At 39.8% G+C, this 19,208-nt stretch overlaps 2 protein-coding genes across 4 annotated transcripts; both read right to left on the reverse strand.

Annotated features, from left to right (window-relative positions):
• Positions 1-108: 108 nt before the first annotated feature.
• On the reverse strand, positions 109-10,110 carry LOC145500776 (uncharacterized). 3 transcript variants are annotated; one of them, XM_081480317.1, is made up of 7 exons: positions 9,522-10,110; positions 8,264-8,358; positions 7,628-7,784; positions 6,778-6,847; positions 5,393-5,899; positions 4,348-4,518; positions 109-3,843 (listed from the first exon to the last, which is right to left on the reverse strand). In XM_081480317.1, exons 1-6 carry the CDS (start codon positions 9,948-9,950, stop codon positions 4,352-4,354), a joined length of 1,425 nt encoding a protein of 474 aa, XP_081336443.1. In that variant the 5' UTR covers positions 9,951-10,110; the 3' UTR covers positions 109-3,843; positions 4,348-4,351. The 3 variants fall into 3 exon arrangements, with proteins under 3 accessions (XP_081336443.1, XP_081336444.1, XP_081336442.1); XM_081480318.1 differs by having other exon boundaries at positions 109-4,515; XM_081480316.1 differs by having other exon boundaries at positions 109-4,518.
• Positions 10,111-14,191: 4,081 nt separating this feature from the next.
• LOC145499969 (uncharacterized) lies at positions 14,192-18,823 on the reverse strand. Its single transcript, XM_081479486.1, has 4 exons — positions 18,381-18,823; positions 17,897-17,960; positions 16,028-16,323; positions 14,192-14,784 (listed from the first exon to the last, which is right to left on the reverse strand). The coding sequence occupies exons 1-4, from the start codon at positions 18,480-18,482 to the stop codon at positions 14,497-14,499; spliced, it is 750 nt and encodes a 249-aa protein (XP_081335612.1). The 5' UTR covers positions 18,483-18,823; the 3' UTR covers positions 14,192-14,496.
• Between the last annotated feature and the right edge of the window lie 385 nt (positions 18,824-19,208).

Below are 19,208 nucleotides of genomic sequence, written 5' to 3' on the forward strand. Positions count from 1 at the left end.
TTCCTCATACTTTACCAAGTGCAATAACGGAGCATATGATGTAAGATGTTTGAAAAAATATCACTTTTGGACGCGAAAATTAATTAAATTTGGCTATGAGTAGTGTTTTTTTAAGATTTACACGAACCATTTGCCCTTATTCCCTATTGATGTGATGATGTTGTTTTAGGCTATGTCAACTCTCATAACATCACAGGCTCATAAAATTGGTCGGTGGCTTCTTCTTTTCCTTCTTTTGTACGCCATTCGATCTTACAAATTCTTTCTTGGAGCAAACACCAGCGCTCTTGATGCAAACGATGAAGAAAGGGCTGATATTCAACTTCATCGCTCTGGTCTTTTACGCTCACCTTCAAGAGACAAATGAGAAATCATATGACAACAGAGATGGTCGACATTTTATTGGAGGTATTTCTACCAATTTCGATCGCGTGTTGATTGGCCATAACCTGAGCTTATTCCAGACGAGAGAAATGATTGAATGTGCACAGAAATGTTTGTCGATGACCCAATGTGCATCCATAAACTACCAGATCATTAAGCACTGGTGTGAGCTTAACAAGTGGGAATCTGACCAATATATGGATCACGTTGTCTACAGAAAAGATTTTGTGTTTGTTGTGCTGTATTAAAACCTGCGGAAGGCCAAGCTTTTTTTTTAACTATTACAAAATTCTTGCAATTGCTATCGGCTACAAATGAACTGTAAAAGGGAAGCTCTAGCAGCTTCATTTTATTGCATTCTTGTTAATATGCATACCAGAAGTTACATTTTTTTTTTTTGCTTCACGAAAACAAAATGAGTCAAATTGACATGCACTTATCTAGCTCGTCCACATTCGCAAAGCTCTTTTGTTCTGTTGCGCTTTCGTGCACCTTAAATTTAAATAGTGACAACATTTTGTGTGCTTGTAGAAAACATAACTGAGGATGGATTCTTACCGAGATACACCTATCAGTCTGGTACTAATACGTCAGACCAGCGTTAAGCAATATTGAAAGTGTTGTGACTGCGAGTAGGAAAACTTGATTATGGCTGCCATCATATGCAGACTTTTAAACCGAGGGTACGTCACACGAACGCGTATATTCAGAGGACCGACATACTGTGCTGTGTTACTTTCATTTGAAACAGAGAACATTAATGACTGACAGATGTAACGGAGAAAAGGACGGCATTACGCGTATGCGGTTATCATGTTTTACACGCTATTTTATCAAGCTTGCTGGTGATGTTGCTCATGGGATATGCTAGGGATTGGCCGAGAGCCAATTTACGGTTACCCAAAGTTCATACTAGCCTTTTTCCCTTTGGGAACTTTTTAATCCAGCGTTTTGCAAACAATAAGGCGGCCGGAAAGACCAAGTTAAGTATTGCGTGACACGTCAAGTTAAAAAGGAGTTGCCCAAATGTCATGTATGCAAGTGGTGTTTCCAACAACTCACCCCAGTCAACTACAAGGATTATATGAATCCCAGAACGGAGCTGTTCTGAACTTAACGTTCTGACAAAGAGACGGTAGAGGAACCATTAACGTGAAACAAAGGAAAAGAATAGAAAGACCTCCCTAAAGAGCTCCGCGTGAGCAGTACCTGAGTCTGAATATTAGTAACATTAAAACGTCTAAGACCTAGTTCAGACGTCGTGCTTCTGCCATGCAGGAATTAAGTTCGACAAAAGCACGGCAGAAGTACGGCGTCTGAATCAAACTTTTGAATTAGGTTCCCCAAGCAATTAAGTTCGACAAGCTCTGACGTGTTAAACCTGTTTCTCATAAGGGACATAGCCACCGGCACGGCCTGGGACACCTTTACGGCGTATGTGAACATTTATCGCCGAATGATAATTGACCGCCGGCTTACCTGCGAAGTTGAGCTGAGTTCAACTTCGTAGGCAAACCGGCGGTTGTCGGCGATTATCAGCGATGAAAATATTTTATGTGAACGTCATCTGCGGACGCAACGTACTCCAGTAAGACGATTCGATCCATATTTACAGGTAGAATGGTTGAAAATTGCGCCAATTCGATTTGCATTCCGCGCCAATTAGAGTACGACGGCGATCCATCGCAGATGGAACCGGCAGTTGCAACCGGCGACTACGTTGCAGGTAGGTCGGCGGGATATGAGAAGCAGGCTTTACACGACTCTTGCACGGCGGCAATTCAAACGTCGTGTTTCTGCCGCGCCAAACAAAATTCATAAATTATTAAAGTATTTTGATAGGATTGCGTTTTCGTAGGGAGTTACTAGGAGAATAGTTACGTGGCTTCAGTAAATATTGATTTTGGTACGACTCTAGCACGAAGTCTGAATCAGAGTCGAGTTTCTGCCGTGTTTAAGGGCCTGATTACATGGCGAATTTCAGCCCGGCTTCTGAAAGAAATCCTCTTATAATCAAATTGGCGACCACATGGAAAAGGATTCAGCCCGGGCAGCAATTCAGCCCAGGCTGAAAATCCTTGCCCAGTTTGAAAAACCTGGCAAACGGGCTGAAAAATGGGAAAAAATCTCATGCAATCGAAACAGAATTTCAGCCCGGGCTGAAAAGCGAGCTTGGACATGCGCAATCATGATTTTGTTTTCTGGGAAACAAGATGACTGCCGCTACGAAGGAGAAGCGATTAAGCGAGAAGCGAGAATCTTATTCGTTGTCTCGCAAATTCCAAAGCTCAGGTGGAATATAAGAACTTCGAGTTCAATGCTTTCGACGAACTCGGCGAGCTTGAAGATATCTGCTCTTTCTATGCAAGTGCGTATTTCTGGCTGAGAGATACGTAGCAAAAGACAGGTTTCGTTTCAGTTCCATCATCTTGTAGGCTGTTACCATCCCAAAAAGGTTGAAAATTGAGCGCCAACAAAAGGCTAAACTGCGAGAGAAGCGATGCGCCTATTTTCACGATTCATGTTCTCGGCGCCTCTCCTGAGACTCTTCGCGCGCAGTTACATATTTGGCGTCGAGGCTAATATTTCAGTCCGGGTTGAAATTTGTCATGTAATCGCAACAAAATTTCAACCCCCCCCCCCCCCCTACCTGGGCTGAAATTCGTCATGTAATCAGGCCCTTGGTCGAACCTAATTAAGATTCAGTTCGGCACGGCCAAAGCACAACGTCTGAGCTGGGCCTAACCGCTGTAGATGAAATTGTGGATTGACGGTTCAGTTGGTGTGTTATTGCGTTTTGTAAAAATAGCCACAAATCAATAGTCATGAGAGCTCAGCAGTTCACAAATTTTATTCTGGTCGATAATGATGTTATTTTCAAGATATTCTTAAGTACCTAAATATTTTGGAAAATCTCCTTAATTCACAATTTTAATTTGCCATAGAACTACTGTGTTGCAATTGTATCTAGTGCGGCAAGTGCAGTTGCTATAGCATTGCAGTTGTAACACTTAAGAAAATCAAGGAGTATCCACTGAAATGCCTGTAACACGTCAATGCTAAAAATTAAAACTGTTTACTCTTGTTTTAAAATTCTTAATAGAATATTGCGCTACAAACACAAAGTCAAGATACTTAACTTGATGGTTAAAACACGTCTAAAAACTTCAACCATATTTTCTAATTGATGAATACACATAACAAAATCATTGTGCATTACAATGATGTGTTGATTGGACATAAAATGTCACTTATGATGCATTTACCTTTTTATTATTCAATCCATTGTATGCGGTTTTTTGAAATTTCATAAACATTGAACCTCCTAACCGACTCAACTGGAAGGACACCTCCATTTAGTAACCAAAGTGCTTTTCCTTTCTTAGGTTATGTTTTGAATATATATCTTAACCAATGATATTAGCTTCCAAAAGCGACGACCGCACACATTTTTGCTGTCTCCCCTTTTACTTTGTCTCCGAGTGGAATTTTGGATTGTTCATTTTGGCTTGGGAAACTGGCTTGGGAAACTATGAAGAAAATCTCAAAACGTCTATCCCAATTTGCCCCGACAACAATTCGCTTACCTCCTGTAATGACCTATTACTATAACAAGGACATCAAACACCTCTGTTTGATTAAAATGTCTTATAACTGAGGAACCCTTTAATTGTGAAATTTGCTGCTAGAGGAAATACATTTTAGGGAATATGCTATTTTAGGTTGAATCTTTCACACTATAGTTATGTAATTTTATTTAAAAAGGGTGTACCGCTTGAGATTTCCTGCATACCGAAAGTTTAATGAAAGTTTTATCCTTATTTACTCTTTTCATTTTTAAATGAATATTCATAATTGAATGATAAAAGGGAAAATAGCCTGATCTAGTGTACTTCATGGCTAAAATCGACAGATTTTAAGGACCATTAAGTGGTTTTATGCGACGGCAGGCACTGTTTTAACTTAGTCACTTGACATTACAAGGCAGGTGGCTTTCATGCATTTCAAGAGTGCTGATTTTCTCATCACCTGGAGTTGCAGCCTTCAGCGAGCTCTTCTCCTCCTTTGCGGCATTCCTTTCGAACATCGATCCTGCACTTTGATCAGCTGAGCTCATCATAAGCTTCAAATCTACTAATGCGAGAAAAGAAGTACATTTTAGGAAACTGCAATCATTTGTAATCAAGGTAATCAAGGTAGACGTTGAGCATGAACTGACGTGTTGTCTGAATCGGGGAAACATTGAGGTATATATAACCCTACAATAAAGAACGAAACCAATATTTCCAACACTGAATACGAAAAAGTTACATACATTTCAAAAAATAATAGAGTTAGTAGCTTTGTTATAGCTTCGCTGCCAAAAATTAGTTAAAACGTACACGGTATGATTTAAAAGCATCTTCACGCATTTTAAGGTCGTCACACACGAGGGGACCAGTACTTGCGACTAGCCCCTGCAACAAGTCGCGGGGACAAGTCCCATCGCGTGAACTAGCCATTTTTGCCACAAAATCTAGTCGCAGGGACTAAAATTTGGTCCTTGCTACTATTCCCACGAATTCAAACTGGTTTGAATTTTTGGAACAAGTCCCTGCAACTTGTTCCTCAAAACGCCTCGTTTAAAGTGTTCTTGGGACAAGTCCTTGCGACCAGTCCCTTCGTGTAAACTCTTCAGGGGACGTCTAGTTGCAGGACTAGTCGTAGGGACTTAAGTCCCCTCGTGTGCGGCGACCTTTAGGGTGGTTAGCAATGCTTTACTGCTAATGTACTTGGATTGATCGATACTGGCAACCCGTATCCCTTTATGCTACAATAATGATATTAAACGAATGGCTCAACCTTTGGTGAACAACTAATGATTATCTCTTTGGCATAAAGTGTACTCATAAAAAAGGTGACTGAAAACAATGACAGAAGTTGTTAGTGTTAAGCGAGAGTCTGTATAACGGGCCGGGCTTTAACTTCGTCACATTAAGACACCTTCAGACATTATTCAGACGGTCACCTCTTTTGGTGGCACTTTTGTAGATCTCCTTTTTGTGGAAGCAATCCCAGATGGTCCCGATAATGGAGGCCAGCATTAGGGTACCAACCACAGCGCCAAAAGGGATTAGATACTGTGTTAAGTCTTTAAAGTAAACCCATTGGAATTGAAACTTGAGCTTTTCGTTTTCCTCCAAGAGATCTTTGCACGAGCTTGATTTCGACGCTTTATTTCGTTGGTTTCCTGTTAATGCATGGGGGTAATTGCGGGCTAAGCGTGTCTGTGTCTTCATACATTTGATGTAACTCTTTACAGCTGCAATGTCGTCAAAATTTTCGCCGTTTGCGCAGTCATCGTCAGCAAATGGGTCGCTTGTACAAAATAGCAGCGCTGCACTAACTTCGCACTGAGGCAGGAACTGAAGCACTCGCAAGGTCTTGAAAAGTTCTTTGTCGTCACAGTGGAACAACACTACAGAATCCATTTCTTCAGTCGAAGTCCTTGCAGACTCTGAGGGGTCACTTATTTCTAAAATTGTGACAGTTGAAATACTTTAATTAGTTGATTAAACGACCCATGGACGAAAATAATTGATCTTATTTCCTACAAGTAATGCATGTCTTCGACTACTTAATTATCCACATGACAACTAAAGAGAGCTGTTTTCGAAAGAATTTTGAAAACTAATTGATGATTGCGGTCCGGGGATCATTTGCGGTACAATGTGAGGTTTATTTGAGGTAAACTTCACTCGGAGATCATTTGCCGGCCTGTACAGCCCAGACAACTAACAGGCCTTCCTTTACCAAAAAATAAAAAAAAAAAACCTCAAAAACAATAAATAAATAAATAAATAAATAAATGAATAAATAAATAAAATAAAAGATAGTAACTCAAATTGACAAATACATTATTTAAGAAATAGAAAGCATGTACCGTGTTTCTGTCAGGTTTTAGTATAAATCTACTTATGTTCTATCACTGATGCCGTTCTCTGATTGGCTACGCTACTCACTATCTATTCTATGATATATAGTGAGTAGCGTAGCAGTTTGCCTCGTTGACAAAATGACGGCCGCTTATTGACGTTTTCGAAGTGTCTATGAAGAGGATTGAAATCAATTTTAAACTTCTAGATTTATACTAAAACAATTAAATTATTCGCTCTCGATTTCTATCGCGTGATAGTTGACGAGGGCGCAGCCCACGTCAACTATCACGCGATAGAAATCGTGAGCGAATAATCTTATTGTTTAATAGGAGCACAATTTTAAACCAGTTAGCGCCCATATTTTCTTTGGGCCATTTTTTAAGAAGAAATATTAAGCTGTGTTATACTTGGAGACAATAAAATTAGTGTTATTGCAGTCGTTGGAAATTAGTTCAAATCACTAGATTAACAATACCTTCTACAATAGAATATGTCATCTGGTCATCAACGTAATATGACTTAGAAAGTCCAGGCGGAACTCCAATCTATAGAAAGACAGATTCCACAAGCTAAATATCCTGATTTTAAGCTATTTAATGATCTTAAGAGTGCATAACAGCTGCTCTTCATGCGGACCCTCTATTGACGTCAAACTGGAATGTAGAAACGTTTGTTCCTCAGGAAGAGGGCAGAGAAATATCTTTGAAGCAAGACTAGAACCAAAAACACACTCAAACCACATATGTATGGGACCAGGTGAGAGGCGAGCGCTCTCATCTCTACATCATCTCTACTCCGTAGAACTCTCCCCAAGAATACTTCAAGCTTTAGACCACACTGTATTTGATGGGACCAACTGGGGAGTGTTTCTTAGGACATGGCTGGTAATTGACTAGCTATGAAGTGTGGTGGCAGGTGTAAAACAGCTACAATTATGCAGGATATGCTAGGGATCACGTGCACGGATGTTGCAAGGTGAGGTGTAGATAACAAGCGTATATACCAATGGGCATGGCAGGCATGCTTACAGGGATTTATGTCACGGAAATTCGTAAATATAAAATAAGACACCTCATGAATATCTCCCTAAGAACTTCAAGGAATGAATAAAAGAGTATGTTACGTAACAAGTAGTAGAGTACGTTATGTATATTTAATCCTGGTTTTTTTTTTTTTTTTTTTTTTTTTTTAAGAATGAACCTATCAAGATACTTCAAAGAGTCAAACACAATGTCACAAGTTGTCTCAACGGTTGCAAATATTTTTCTAGTCAGATTGTAGAATGTAAAATGCGAGTGCAGTTACCACATGAATTGCCTATTTACCTTTTTACCAAACAGATGGTTGCCACGGTCCAGTTCCTGGGTTACCAGACGAGCAGAGACCTGAGCCGTAAACATCGTCAGCAAGATGATCCCTGCGACCATCCACACACTTGCGACCAGCCGGGCAAGCAATGATTTAGGAGCCTTGTCCCCATACCTACACACGTATAACGTGCTAAGTTATTGAAGTTGAACCCGGGAGTTGAACCTACCGGTAAGTGACCCCACATAGTGCTAAACATTGGTGGCCACTTAAGAGAGGTAAAAATTAGTGAAATTCGGCTTACAATAACCCGGCTTAACGCTAACAAATGATTAAAAGTTAACCGATCGCGAAGTATCAATTTTTCCCCTAAAAAATGTTTTTCACTTCTTATTTTTTGTATAGTTTGATATTACCCAAGCTCAAAACTGAAGGACAAATAATAAAAACAGAAAACGTCACCTAAAAAAAATACAAAATCTGAAATTAAAATTAACGCTGATCTTGGGTTAGTTCAATAGGACGTTGAACAATCCGGCCCAAAATAGCCACGACACAATTAGAGAGAACTTGAAGACAAGGAAATTAAGCTGCTGTCGTAAATCTAAAGAAACCGTCCCCCAGGGATAAAAAACGTTTCTTTGTTGACTTACCCAACTGTTGTCATGGTAACAACTGCCCACCACATGCCGTCAGCAATTCCCCTCCAAAATCGTCTCGGAAACTGTTCTGGATTTGACCCGCTATCCTTGAAAAAAAAAGTCAAGCTTTAGCTGAAGGAACAACTTGTTAATTTCAATTATCAAAATGTAAATTGTCTTTGCTCGCGCCATCATTACGTCAACAGCTCGGTCTAGTTCTGTGTTTCTATCGAGTTATAGAAACACGATTTTTAACCAATCAGCGCGCGTATTTTCTTAGGACTGTTTTCTAAGGGCCTGTTTACTTAGAGGGAGGGTGCCCCGGCTAATCGAGCTACCCTGGGAGGGCTAACTTCTCATATGTTTCTTTAGAAAACGCATCGAAGCGTTTACATGCTAGACAGGGTAGCCCACCTACCCGGGGCACCCTGTCTACTTGCCCGGGGTACCCGGCTAGGCCGATAGCTTTTTACCACGTAAACGGTTCGGGCCGGTCTATCCCGGCTAGCCAAGGTGAGATAAACTGCGAAAACATGGCAGCGCGAGGGGAATTTTTTCGTCGTTCTATACACTATTCACTGTCCTACACACTGAAAACAGGCAGCCAGCGGAATGAGCGATAAAAAAGTTAAACTCGCCGCCAAAAAGTTTCTTTGTTCGACCATTTTGTTTGTTGTGCTTAGCGGCCGCTCAAAAGATAGCCCACGCAGCCCACTCACTGTTCCGGTTAGATTAGTTGCATGTAAAGGCGAGCTATGTGTCAACCCTTCTAACCGGGTAGCCCTGTTAGCCGGGGCACCCACCCTCCATGTAAACAGGCCCTAAAGGAAGATATGTTCGTTTGACTCCGGTGGGTAATATTGGAATCTCATGCATAAATAGACTCTCTTTAATGTTCTACAGCTGATGCAGGTGGCTAGTGTTGACTATAATAGAAATGGATAAACGTGTTTACAAATTGAGACATGGTTCATCGGCGTCAGTTCTTTAAAGGCATACATTATTGATGCTGATCGTGACTGAAAACCCTTTCAATGGAAGCTCAAAGTACATGTGATGTGTTTGTTTCTTTTTTCGTGTTTCTTCAAGAACTCGAAAGCTTTCAGGCCGCTCGACTGCAAAACAGCTATTCGACTTCTTGCTGCTGAAGAGTGCTGTCACTAAAATCCGTTTGAGGGCAGGGAAAGTTAAGAAATGTTCAAATGAGTCGGCGAAACACGCTACACGTAAAGGAAACTAGCTATTATACAGCCTATTAAGTTATACTTACTAAAACCCAAATGATCATTCCTGCGAGAGCCGCACATGAAAAACACAACACCAGAAGAGGCCACAACTCTAAGATAGACAAGTAGGCGATGGTAGCGAGATCGTGTCGACTCTTCTGTCGCACCAGCACTGGGTGAAAGGTTTCAAACTTCAAAAATTCTTCCTCAGGATCGACAGTGTCAAAACTTGGAAACAAGATTTTGAGTGTTGTATTTGTGCTAAAGCCACTGCCGTTTAACTTTGAGCAGTATCTGCTGGCGTTGATCAAAGTTTCATTCCATGCTCTTAATCGAGAATCAAATTCGGCCGTAAAGAACGGAAAATTCTCTTGGTAGGCGGAGTACTCCCACTCGGTTTGCAATTCTGACACATCCGTTGCTTGAGTACCGCAGAAGTAAGTCACAATGAACAAAACTTCCAAAACAGTCATTTTCAGTTAAGGACGGAACGTCGGCGGCTATGAAGGCTTCAGACAATATCCCTTTCGATAAATAGTGGCGCACAGGCTTGTAACAAATAAAACCGCCAAGTGATTATAACCAGTCTAGCCTGTCTGAGGCAACTTGGTTGTTAGTTAGTTATGCGCGTTCATAACTATTGTTTAAATGAATAATTAAAACTCAAAAGTTAATACTTTCACCTAACTGAGCATCAATTATACAAACATTGAGAGTACTTTGTTGTACCGAGGTACAAAAACATTCGCAGGTCTTTTCCAGGTTTCAGCAAAGGAGTCACAGCTTCTAACAACAAATTGTTCAGTCAGTCAGACGGCACTGAGTGAGCGGCGTTTATAATTTTAAGCAGGATAAAGAGAGAATAAGACCAATCATTCTCCAGCTTTTGTTATTTTATCAGATGCAGCACACATTGGCACCCTTAATGGTTTCAGTGAACTCAAGAGCGAGCATCAGCAGTTCGTCCAGTGTTGTAATCTTTATGAGGGAACGGTCTCCTCGCCCGCTAGGTGATCACACTGCAAAAGTTAGTTTAGTCATTGAAAATTTCACTTTCAGGTTTTGAAGAGGGACGGACCGAGGTTCATTCTCAGCCACATACACTGTGCGATGATTTTAAGAAAATAATGAATTTGACTTCTTGGACGAAAGCTTCAAATCGCGTTTGCAGATGTTTATTAACATAGTATACTTTGCATAAAATGCAGTTATTACCCTGGGGCAGAGGAGCGATTCTTGCATTTTATCATATTGAATAATTGACAGCGGCGGGTAGAAAGCAATTACCGACGCGGAAAGTTAAAAAAGAAAATTTAAATATGGTTTATTTGTAATGTTTCCATTTAAAGAATAGTGAAGAAACAGGAGAGGAATCTGGAGGAGTACCAACAATTCACAATGCTAAAAAATAAACGAGAGTAAAAATTTGTATGTACAGGGGCATAGTTTAGTGAGACAGATGCACATAAACAAGTTATAAGTAGATATAGCAAGTACATCACTTTGTAGATCTGATTGGTCATAAAAAATAAAACAAAAAGGAACCCATTAAAAGGCTGTCACAAAAATGTCGAAGAAAAACACCTGATCAAAAACTGGATCAAATGGCAACGATGCTCTTCAATTTTATTTTCTAAAAAGTTTTTATCTACCAAGCTCTAGATTGTACAAACAATTAAAACGCCATTTTGTAAGAAACCTTGGACTCCTATAACTCTACAGAAACACAGAATTAGCACGAACGTTTGAAGTGAGCAAAGAGAATTTACATTTAGATGATCCAAACAAACGAGGAACTTTCCTTCTTTTTCCCGCGGCGCTTTCTAAAAGAAATACAAAATAGTTTCTCCGTGTTTCTACCGAGTTATCGATACACTCTTGAAAGTTCTAGAGAACTCGAAAAAACTTTGGAAATGGACGTCTGCGGCTGGTCTTCCCACAGCATTTCTCGTTCTCATTAACTTACGCTCCTGTTTTTACGACTAGATAGAAACATGGAGCATATTTTTTGTTTCTCAGTTACTAAATTTGTATTTAATTAATAGGTTACTTTTTTCGTGTTTTTCGTCGATACGGTCATGCAAACCCAAGACGTAGTCGAGGGTTTGTTTAGCCGAGGCCATGTTAACACGGAAAAAGTACTTTATTGCTTTTATAAAATATTTCTCAAAAATACGCGCGAATCTAAAACGTCACAACCGTGTTTACATACTCTCATCTAAACACACCTATCGACCAATGAGAGCGCGCGTAGTATATCAGTTATATATTTTTTATAACTTCTGATCGAAGTCACAGCTCTACTGCACCTGAGCGACAACGGCATAAGGCGAGTATCCAGTGCCTTTTGAAATAACGGTATTTAGTGGCTAAGGGAGGCCACCCTGACAGAAAACCCTGGCCTTCCAGGTTGGTGGATGGGCATGCGGCCAATCCCTCCATTCCGCAAAAGTTATTGATTGAAAAAAAAACCGATATTTCTTCAAAGAAGCTGTTCTACTGTATGGGTGTGAAACGTGGCGTATGACCAAACTGGATTTATTCCTACATAAAAAGTAAGAGTTTGAACAGGCTCATGAAGATCTTCTGGCCTATGAAAATATCCAATGACGAGATCCGTAACCGGGCTAGCATCAGCACCATCAGCACCATCAGTGTACAAATACACCAGCGGCGCTGGAGGTTCATTAGCCGCATCCTCGGAATGAATGCCAGCCAACATCCCACGACAGCAATAACTTGAGCTCCGGAGCGAGAGAGACGACGTGGTAGACCGAGGGAGACCTGGCGTAGAACCGCAAAGAAAAATAGGACAGCCTCTGGTTTTACGTCGTGGAGCGGGGCAGCAGTGGTTGCACTTGATCGCGTGGCATGGCGAAGAAGAATTTCCAGGGGGTTGTGGATAAAAGTGAAAGTGATCGAAGTTGCTTAATGATGAATCACAACTCGAACGCTGCTTATGGCTGCTTGCGTTGGGCTTCCTAGTGCACACAAACTTTTCGTCGATTTAAACGAAAGTATATCAGAGCAATTGTCGGCATGTCCTTTCTGAGCGAAGTTCAACATCGATTTGAAATTTGCAATAGCTTGGACTCCGTTTGGTTGAGCTAAGAGACAAATATTGAAATGCAACTAAAATTAAAGTTAAAACTAATGTTAGTGCCACTCGACCGTTGTCAGTTGAAATGAGTCATTGTATTAAGTTTACAAATAAAGAGAAATTAAAGTCAGTTTCCTGTTTATATGTTTATTGATTTAACAATTTGCCGTTGTACAAATTAAATGTATATATTAACAAGCTTAAAAAGCTCCATCGAAAGTTTGGAATGAATTGAGGCTCACTTCAACTATAAAAATACTACTTTTTTAAATAATTAATTAAATACTTTTGGGGGCGGTTGTGTTTATATTTGATTTCAGACTACTATATTTTGCTAAGCTGCTCGCAAGCTATAAATTTTTGTTGTTGCAGCCTCGGGCAGAATTTTCAAGACCTCGGTCACATTTTTTCACAATACGGACCTCCCAACCGGCAAATAACATATGTATTTGAACCGTATAATTATCCGTGATATGCTAATTAAAAATTACTTAATTAGCCTTATACGGTTAGTATTCAACTGACTCAGTACCTTATCATGTGACTCGCCATGTTTCCTGTCTGAACATTTTAAGCAAAACGACCTGCAGACAGGGAGACCAGTACTAAGCTAGTCAGCCTTGAAAAAACCTTTTAGTTTGACTGATGAAGAAGACCGTTTTCTTTTTGTCCAATCAGCACGCTGATCGTCATCTGTTTCCTCCGCCGGCATAGGTTGTTACCATGCTACCATAGAGACATTGCCATCCTGTTACTAGTTGCACGTGCTAGTTTTCCTAATATATCTTTGACAAAATTAAACCTACAAAAGCACTTTTAGTAGTGGGACATAAATAGTTTTATGTACGAAAACACTGTTTTCTGTGCGTTGAGGATTGACAAGCCTCATTACTCTTTCTTATAACTGGCTTAGGTCATGAATTAACGCTCCTATCAAAGGCTTTTTCTTTCAAAGATACGTATTTGTTAATTTGATTTATCGGAATCTTTACAGGAACCTGTGACAAATGAATAAATAAATATCGATAAATGAAATAAATAACTAAACTTAAATTTTTTACCGTGGCAAGTGATTTGGTTCGACTTCTGCTATCTATGGTTTAGTTTAGTCACTTCATGGTGAGAGACGCGATGCTTGGCGAGCCAAAATAATGGTTGCCAACGACTAAAAGTATAATGAGCTACAAAAACACTATGGACCCTGTAATACACTTGACATTGACTAAACTCCTGTTGCCGATTCTTCTCGTTTCAGAGCGACCGCTCTTGGCTGTAATTCTTGTGTACCCACTGCGTTCCTTTAAGGTGATGTGGATCAGGATCAGTGGTCCAAGATCACTCGGATCTTAGTTTATCAAAGGAACCGATGAATCCATGACCAGAGTGGATTCGTCGTTTCCTTTGATGCGCCATGATCCAAGTGATCTTGGATCACTGATCCTGATTCAGATCACCCCAAAGAAACGCACCTTTTATTGGAATGAAAACATTCAGTTATAATTCTTATGTACCCACTTCCTGATGGATACTAACACTGTTGTCAGTGTTGTCTGAAAGTTAGGTATCATCTTAGTTGAAAATTTATCCAATTATCGCATGATACAGATCCGATTTATGTCTTTTTTTCAGTTGAAATTAATTACTTTGAAATCTTAAAAAGATAATAGCAAAAGCGATAACGAGCTGTTGGGATGACCGTTGAATAATGGTAAGGGTTCTTCCAAAATCAAGAAACCAACCGAACGAGATGGTGCTTACCATTCGCAATTCGATTTCTTGTAATTGTTTTCGGCCGATGAGAGACTGGAAACTGGAAAACTTACCAAATGGTAAGGAAATTTCCGCCGTTCCGTTCCGAATGGAAAAAGAGGACTACCTCTGGAGGTAGTCTACAATTTCCGAACGGATTTTCCGGAAAATTACTGTTCCATTTGACTTTCAACCGAAATTTCCGGGTTTTTTTTGCTAAGTGGTAAGCACCCACAGTGTATTAAGATCACGAGAAAATTCCTACCGCAAGACTTTTTTGTCCGTCTTGATTTTAAGCAACTATTCCACAAAGCTCCAGTCGCCAAGAGGGTGATGAGAAGAGCAGCAGCACTGCATAGAAGGATAACAATAACTTCCATGCGAGGCGGTTTATTCTCCCTGGCATCGAGGTACTTTCCCAGACGGTGTTTTTCAAAACAGCGTTGCCGCGTGAAGAGCTGTAAATGATAAGTAATTCATTTTGCTTACTTTGGTGCATCCAACAGCATTTTGCTGAAACACTTCTGCGGCATATCAGGCAAGTTTGGTCGAGCCATGGTTTGTAACTTGGCGAGTTTAGTCCAACCCATGCTAAGAGGGGGATTCACGCTGACGTCATCGCTTACATTTTGCTCATTTGCATACGGCTTTCCATACAGAAAGTAGCATGCTATTTATGAATTGACTCCAGCCAGCTAAATAGCTAGTGAAACTTGATACGTGGTGAAATTTTTAGCTCTTTGGGTGTAATATTCAAGGAGATATTGCCTTTCAAAAACTGCAAAATTTCTGGGTGGCAAAAACGCTAATGAGCTCGTCTTTTGTAAAATTTTGAGTAACTAAACCCTTTTTGCACAAAAACTATTCAATACATCAGGCTCATATTAATCGGCAGAGTTAATCGTACTATGAGCTTTCAATATTCAAAACTGATTTATTTGTAGCTCCATCAGAAACTAAATTGCCTATGCTAATGAGGCAAATATTGTAAACAAGGACTCCCCTATACCAAAGGAACCTTATGTTATGCCGCCGAAACGTACCAAACTACGTAGGAACTATTAGGTATTTACCGTACCCAAATCCAGCTGGCTTAAATCCGGTAATACTGGCAAGTCAGCGACTTAATATCGCAGGAAAACAGGGCAGCATACGAGACTTCCGATAGGCTTTACTTTAATTACAATATCCTTATTCGCAATTTACTCACACTTTAAAACTGGATAAGGTAAGACTCAACACTAAGATCGTCGCCAAATGCAGTCTGAGCAACATGCATGAGACACTTCTGAGGAATCTTTGTTAAATCGCTCATGATGTTTCCGACTCTTATTGACTATGTATTTAAAATTACCAGTCCTGCGAAAACTGTGTTGCCAGCCCGACGTAACCCAGATACGTAACGTTACTTAATTAGCTATGATGGGGACGATGACTCGGTCTCCGTCAATTGGTACCATTCTTTGTGCTTGTTTTCTTGACTGCCTGGATTCTTTGACTGGATCCGGGATCACGACAAACGCATAACTAGTGGATCACACGTGAAATCAACCAATCAAAACCATGCTAAGAAGCATATCCCAAAGGATTAATTTTACGGTCTTGACGGTTAAAACGAGCAATAATTGTTTAGAACATGGTTCACGAGTGTATTTTTAACTAACAGGATAAAAAATCAAAACCATTACCAAATAAAATTACCTTTTCGAATTTTGGACATTCTAGTTCTCCCTTTTTCAAAATCTTCGATGCCACCTGTTCTTCATAGCAACTTCCATGCTCCTCTTCTGCCCATCGATCCAAACACTCAAAGAAGTATTTCTGTAAGTTCCTTCTGTACTCTACCAGCTCAACATGCGCCCCGATGATAGGGTTGACGGGAAAGACAAGAACTATCCTGAGTTTTAGGTCAGATTCATCATTGCAGTCAAACAGCCATATTTTGGCCACTTTGTCGTCCTGAAGGCCTTGAAGGAGTTCAACTTCTGTGTCATACGCTATGATCAAAGTCACAATAGAACGAAATTAAGAAATAGAAACATTTTCCATGTTTTTGTCAAGCTTTAGTAGACACTCAGCTGTGTTCTGTTGGAAATCTGAGAATTTCATTGGTTCTCCCATCGTTTTCTATTTACCAAATAGATTCCACCTTGCAGTGCGTCTGTTCAGTAATAGATCTCAGATGACGTCAAAATGACAGTAAGATAGTAAGAACAAAAAAGTGGCTCACGAGGCGATAGCAGAGTGTGTCACTGATGTTCTTACCACATTTTGACGTCATCTGTCATCTATTACTGAACAGACGTACTGCAACATGGAATCCATTTGTTTTATTTGGCATAATCCATTGTCTATACAAAATGCAGAAAGCTCATTGGTTGCTATACGTAGCAAAGAACTGTGATTGGTTCACGGAAATCACGCCACTCTCAAACTTAAATCTAGCGTCGCTTGTAGTGGAGTAGAAAACTTACAGCGAAAGCAGGATTGAAATGCGAAATCTACAAATCTTAAACAAAATGATGAAAAAGTCAAATCAGTTTTTGGCATCAAAGCAAACCCCCGTGGGCCGAAAAAACCCGGATGATGCCTTGAATAATGCAGGAGTTGAAAAAGCCGCTCAGAAAACTTGCGGTTGCGGTCCACATCGACTTATTGGAGCCCATTCGATTCGTGGTTTGAAGAAAGGAGCATTGATGACGGCGGAAATTTGTGTCCTCTGTGGTTGGTGATTCTCGAATGCATTTGAAATAGTGTTAAAGACACTTTCTACCTGTGATACAGACTGCCCTGAACTGTAGTGAGCTATACTTTGCTCGCCGTTGAGCTCCGAAACGATCTGGAACATTCAAGTCGGAAAGCAAGGTTGTGTGTTCATTTTTAGAAGTGGTGTTGTGATGTTTCTTTCCTGACACTAATCTGTGTAAACAATTATTTTGAGACTGAGAAAATTTGATTTTTTGTGTTTTAATTAATCTCATAAACATTTTGCTTATTGGGTTTATAGTTTCGATTTTGCTGGAGCGTGAAGTTTAATAGTACTTACTGGGGGATTAGTATGGTGAAGAGTTAGGAAATATTTTCACGAGCGGTTTGTCAAAATTTTTATAATTATTAGAATTTTGACAAAACGCAAGTGAAATTATTTTGTAATTTTACGAGCATACCATTTGATTACCTTTAAATATCACAGGTGACAAATTACGATTACAATCGCGGGTTTTTGACTTTTTTATCGAGAAATTTAGGGCCAAACGTTGCTATGGCAATTTAAATTAATGCTGAAATTTCGCGCTTAAATTAAGGAGTAATTTGTCACCCATAATAGTAATTTCAAAATTGAACGAGCGCGCAGCGCGAGGCCGATTTTGTGGCCCATTACTATTACGTATATAAAAAAAAAAAAAAACAAATCGTTATGTGAAGGAAATCAGTTAAGTCGGAGGATAAGGTGGGTGGGTAGGTAAGTGGTTGGTTGTTTGGTTAATTGGTTGATTGGTTGGTTATTTGTTTGGTAGATTGGTTCGCTGGTTAGGTACAAATAAGATGTCAGGGAATTTCAAGACATACGCTTCAAAATAGCTCCTTCACAATAAGCCCTGAAGAGTTCCCTGCTTCCATTTGGGATGCCAATCTGAAAATAGATGTAGATTATCAGATTAGTCTCCGGTAACACAATTAAACGTGTCCTATTCAAGTCAATCGCTATTTTGGTATCGAATTATCGCCAAATTGATAAAGATGGCTAAATCGAAGTAAATTTCTTGTCTCCTTCTTTTGTAACTTGAGACGAAACGTACTTCTTGACGAGTAAAATATCAACAACACGTGAGTTGAGGTAGAGGAGAACACTACCCAAAAAATGACCAAAATGAGGCATTTATGTTCTAGTAATTCGCTTCTGATATGTACAAAGATTCATAAGTTCTAATCTACCACAATTTACCAAGGACGTCCTTGGCATGATAAGTTGAATTTCAAATTCCCGAAAGTGTTATAAGGTTTTTACTCGGGACTGCATGCTTAGCTATGACGTTATGTAAAGCTTTCATACTTTGTATCCAAAATCCTCATCTAAAGGGCGCAAACCGTCGGTTGTTATGGTAGAGGAGATCTGGGCCGTAAAGGATGACATCAGCAACATTCCAATGAACATCCACAGTGAAGCGTAAACTCGCCCCAGGAATGACTTAGGTGTCTTGTCACCATAGCTACCGAGGAAATGAAATATTCTTTTGAAATCTAACAACTGTTGTTAAGCACACCGACGAAGGACTGTCTGAACAGACTGAGTGACTCACTAATTGATTGATTGATTGATTGAATGAATGAATGAATGATTGATTGATTGATTGATTGATGGAATGAATGAATGAATGAATGAATGAATGAATCCATCAATCAATGAATCAATGAATCAATGATCGAATGATTGATCCAAAGAGCTAATATTTTGACCCCAATACTGAAAAAGTCTATATTTTATCGATCGACAAAGCTTTGGATGAAATTCAAATTTCTGATTTCTGTTCCATGTAACCAAAAATCAAAACTGTTCTGACCACAAGTGCACGGACAATGCGAACAACAAGTGGATGACGGCTTCAAAACTGATTCCAAATAGCAACCCAATTCAGTACACGCACGAACAATGTGCGTCATAATCCGATGACGCATCAGAGGCGTGGGCATGAGAAGATTACCAAATTACCAACCCTGAGTGCTAAACGCAATGAAACACCTGGCATGGCAACCATCACGTTTCGCTTAATTAAACCTTACTAAACATAGTTTTCCCCTGATTCCTTTTTACATTTCCAAACGAAATGTTACAAAATTCAACACTTGATTCATCCTTTTAGATGCGTTTTTACAATCGAAT

The sequence above is a fragment of the Orbicella franksi genome, chromosome 10, assembly GCF_964199315.1.
Source record: "Orbicella franksi chromosome 10, jaOrbFran1.1, whole genome shotgun sequence".
NCBI classification, from domain to species: domain Eukaryota; kingdom Metazoa; phylum Cnidaria; class Anthozoa; order Scleractinia; family Merulinidae; genus Orbicella; species Orbicella franksi.

Bases quoted from the DNA above. Each gene is read 5' to 3' on its own strand.
- LOC145500776 (XM_081480317.1), bottom strand. From the start codon at position 9,950: ATGACTGTTTTGGAAGTTTTGTTCATTGTGACTTACTTCTGCGGTACT. The intron at 7,785-8,263 runs GTAAGTCAACAA...ATACGTGTGTAG, and splicing joins GTTACCATGACAACAGTTGG to GTATGGGGACAAGGCTCCTA. The intron at 4,519-5,392 runs GTGACCGTCTGA...TTCTCGCATTAG, and splicing joins CAAAAGTGCCACCAAAAGAG to TAGATTTGAAGCTTATGATG.
- LOC145499969 (XM_081479486.1), bottom strand. From the start codon at position 18,482: ATGTTCATTGGAATGTTGCTGATGTCATCCTTTACGGCCCAGATCTCC. The intron at 17,961-18,380 runs GTATGAAAGCTT...ATCTATTTTCAG, and splicing joins ATGAGGATTTTGGATACAAA to ATTGGCATCCCAAATGGAAG. The intron at 16,324-17,896 runs GTATGTCTTGAA...CTTTGATCATAG, and splicing joins TGAAGGAGCTATTTTGAAGC to CGTATGACACAGAAGTTGAA.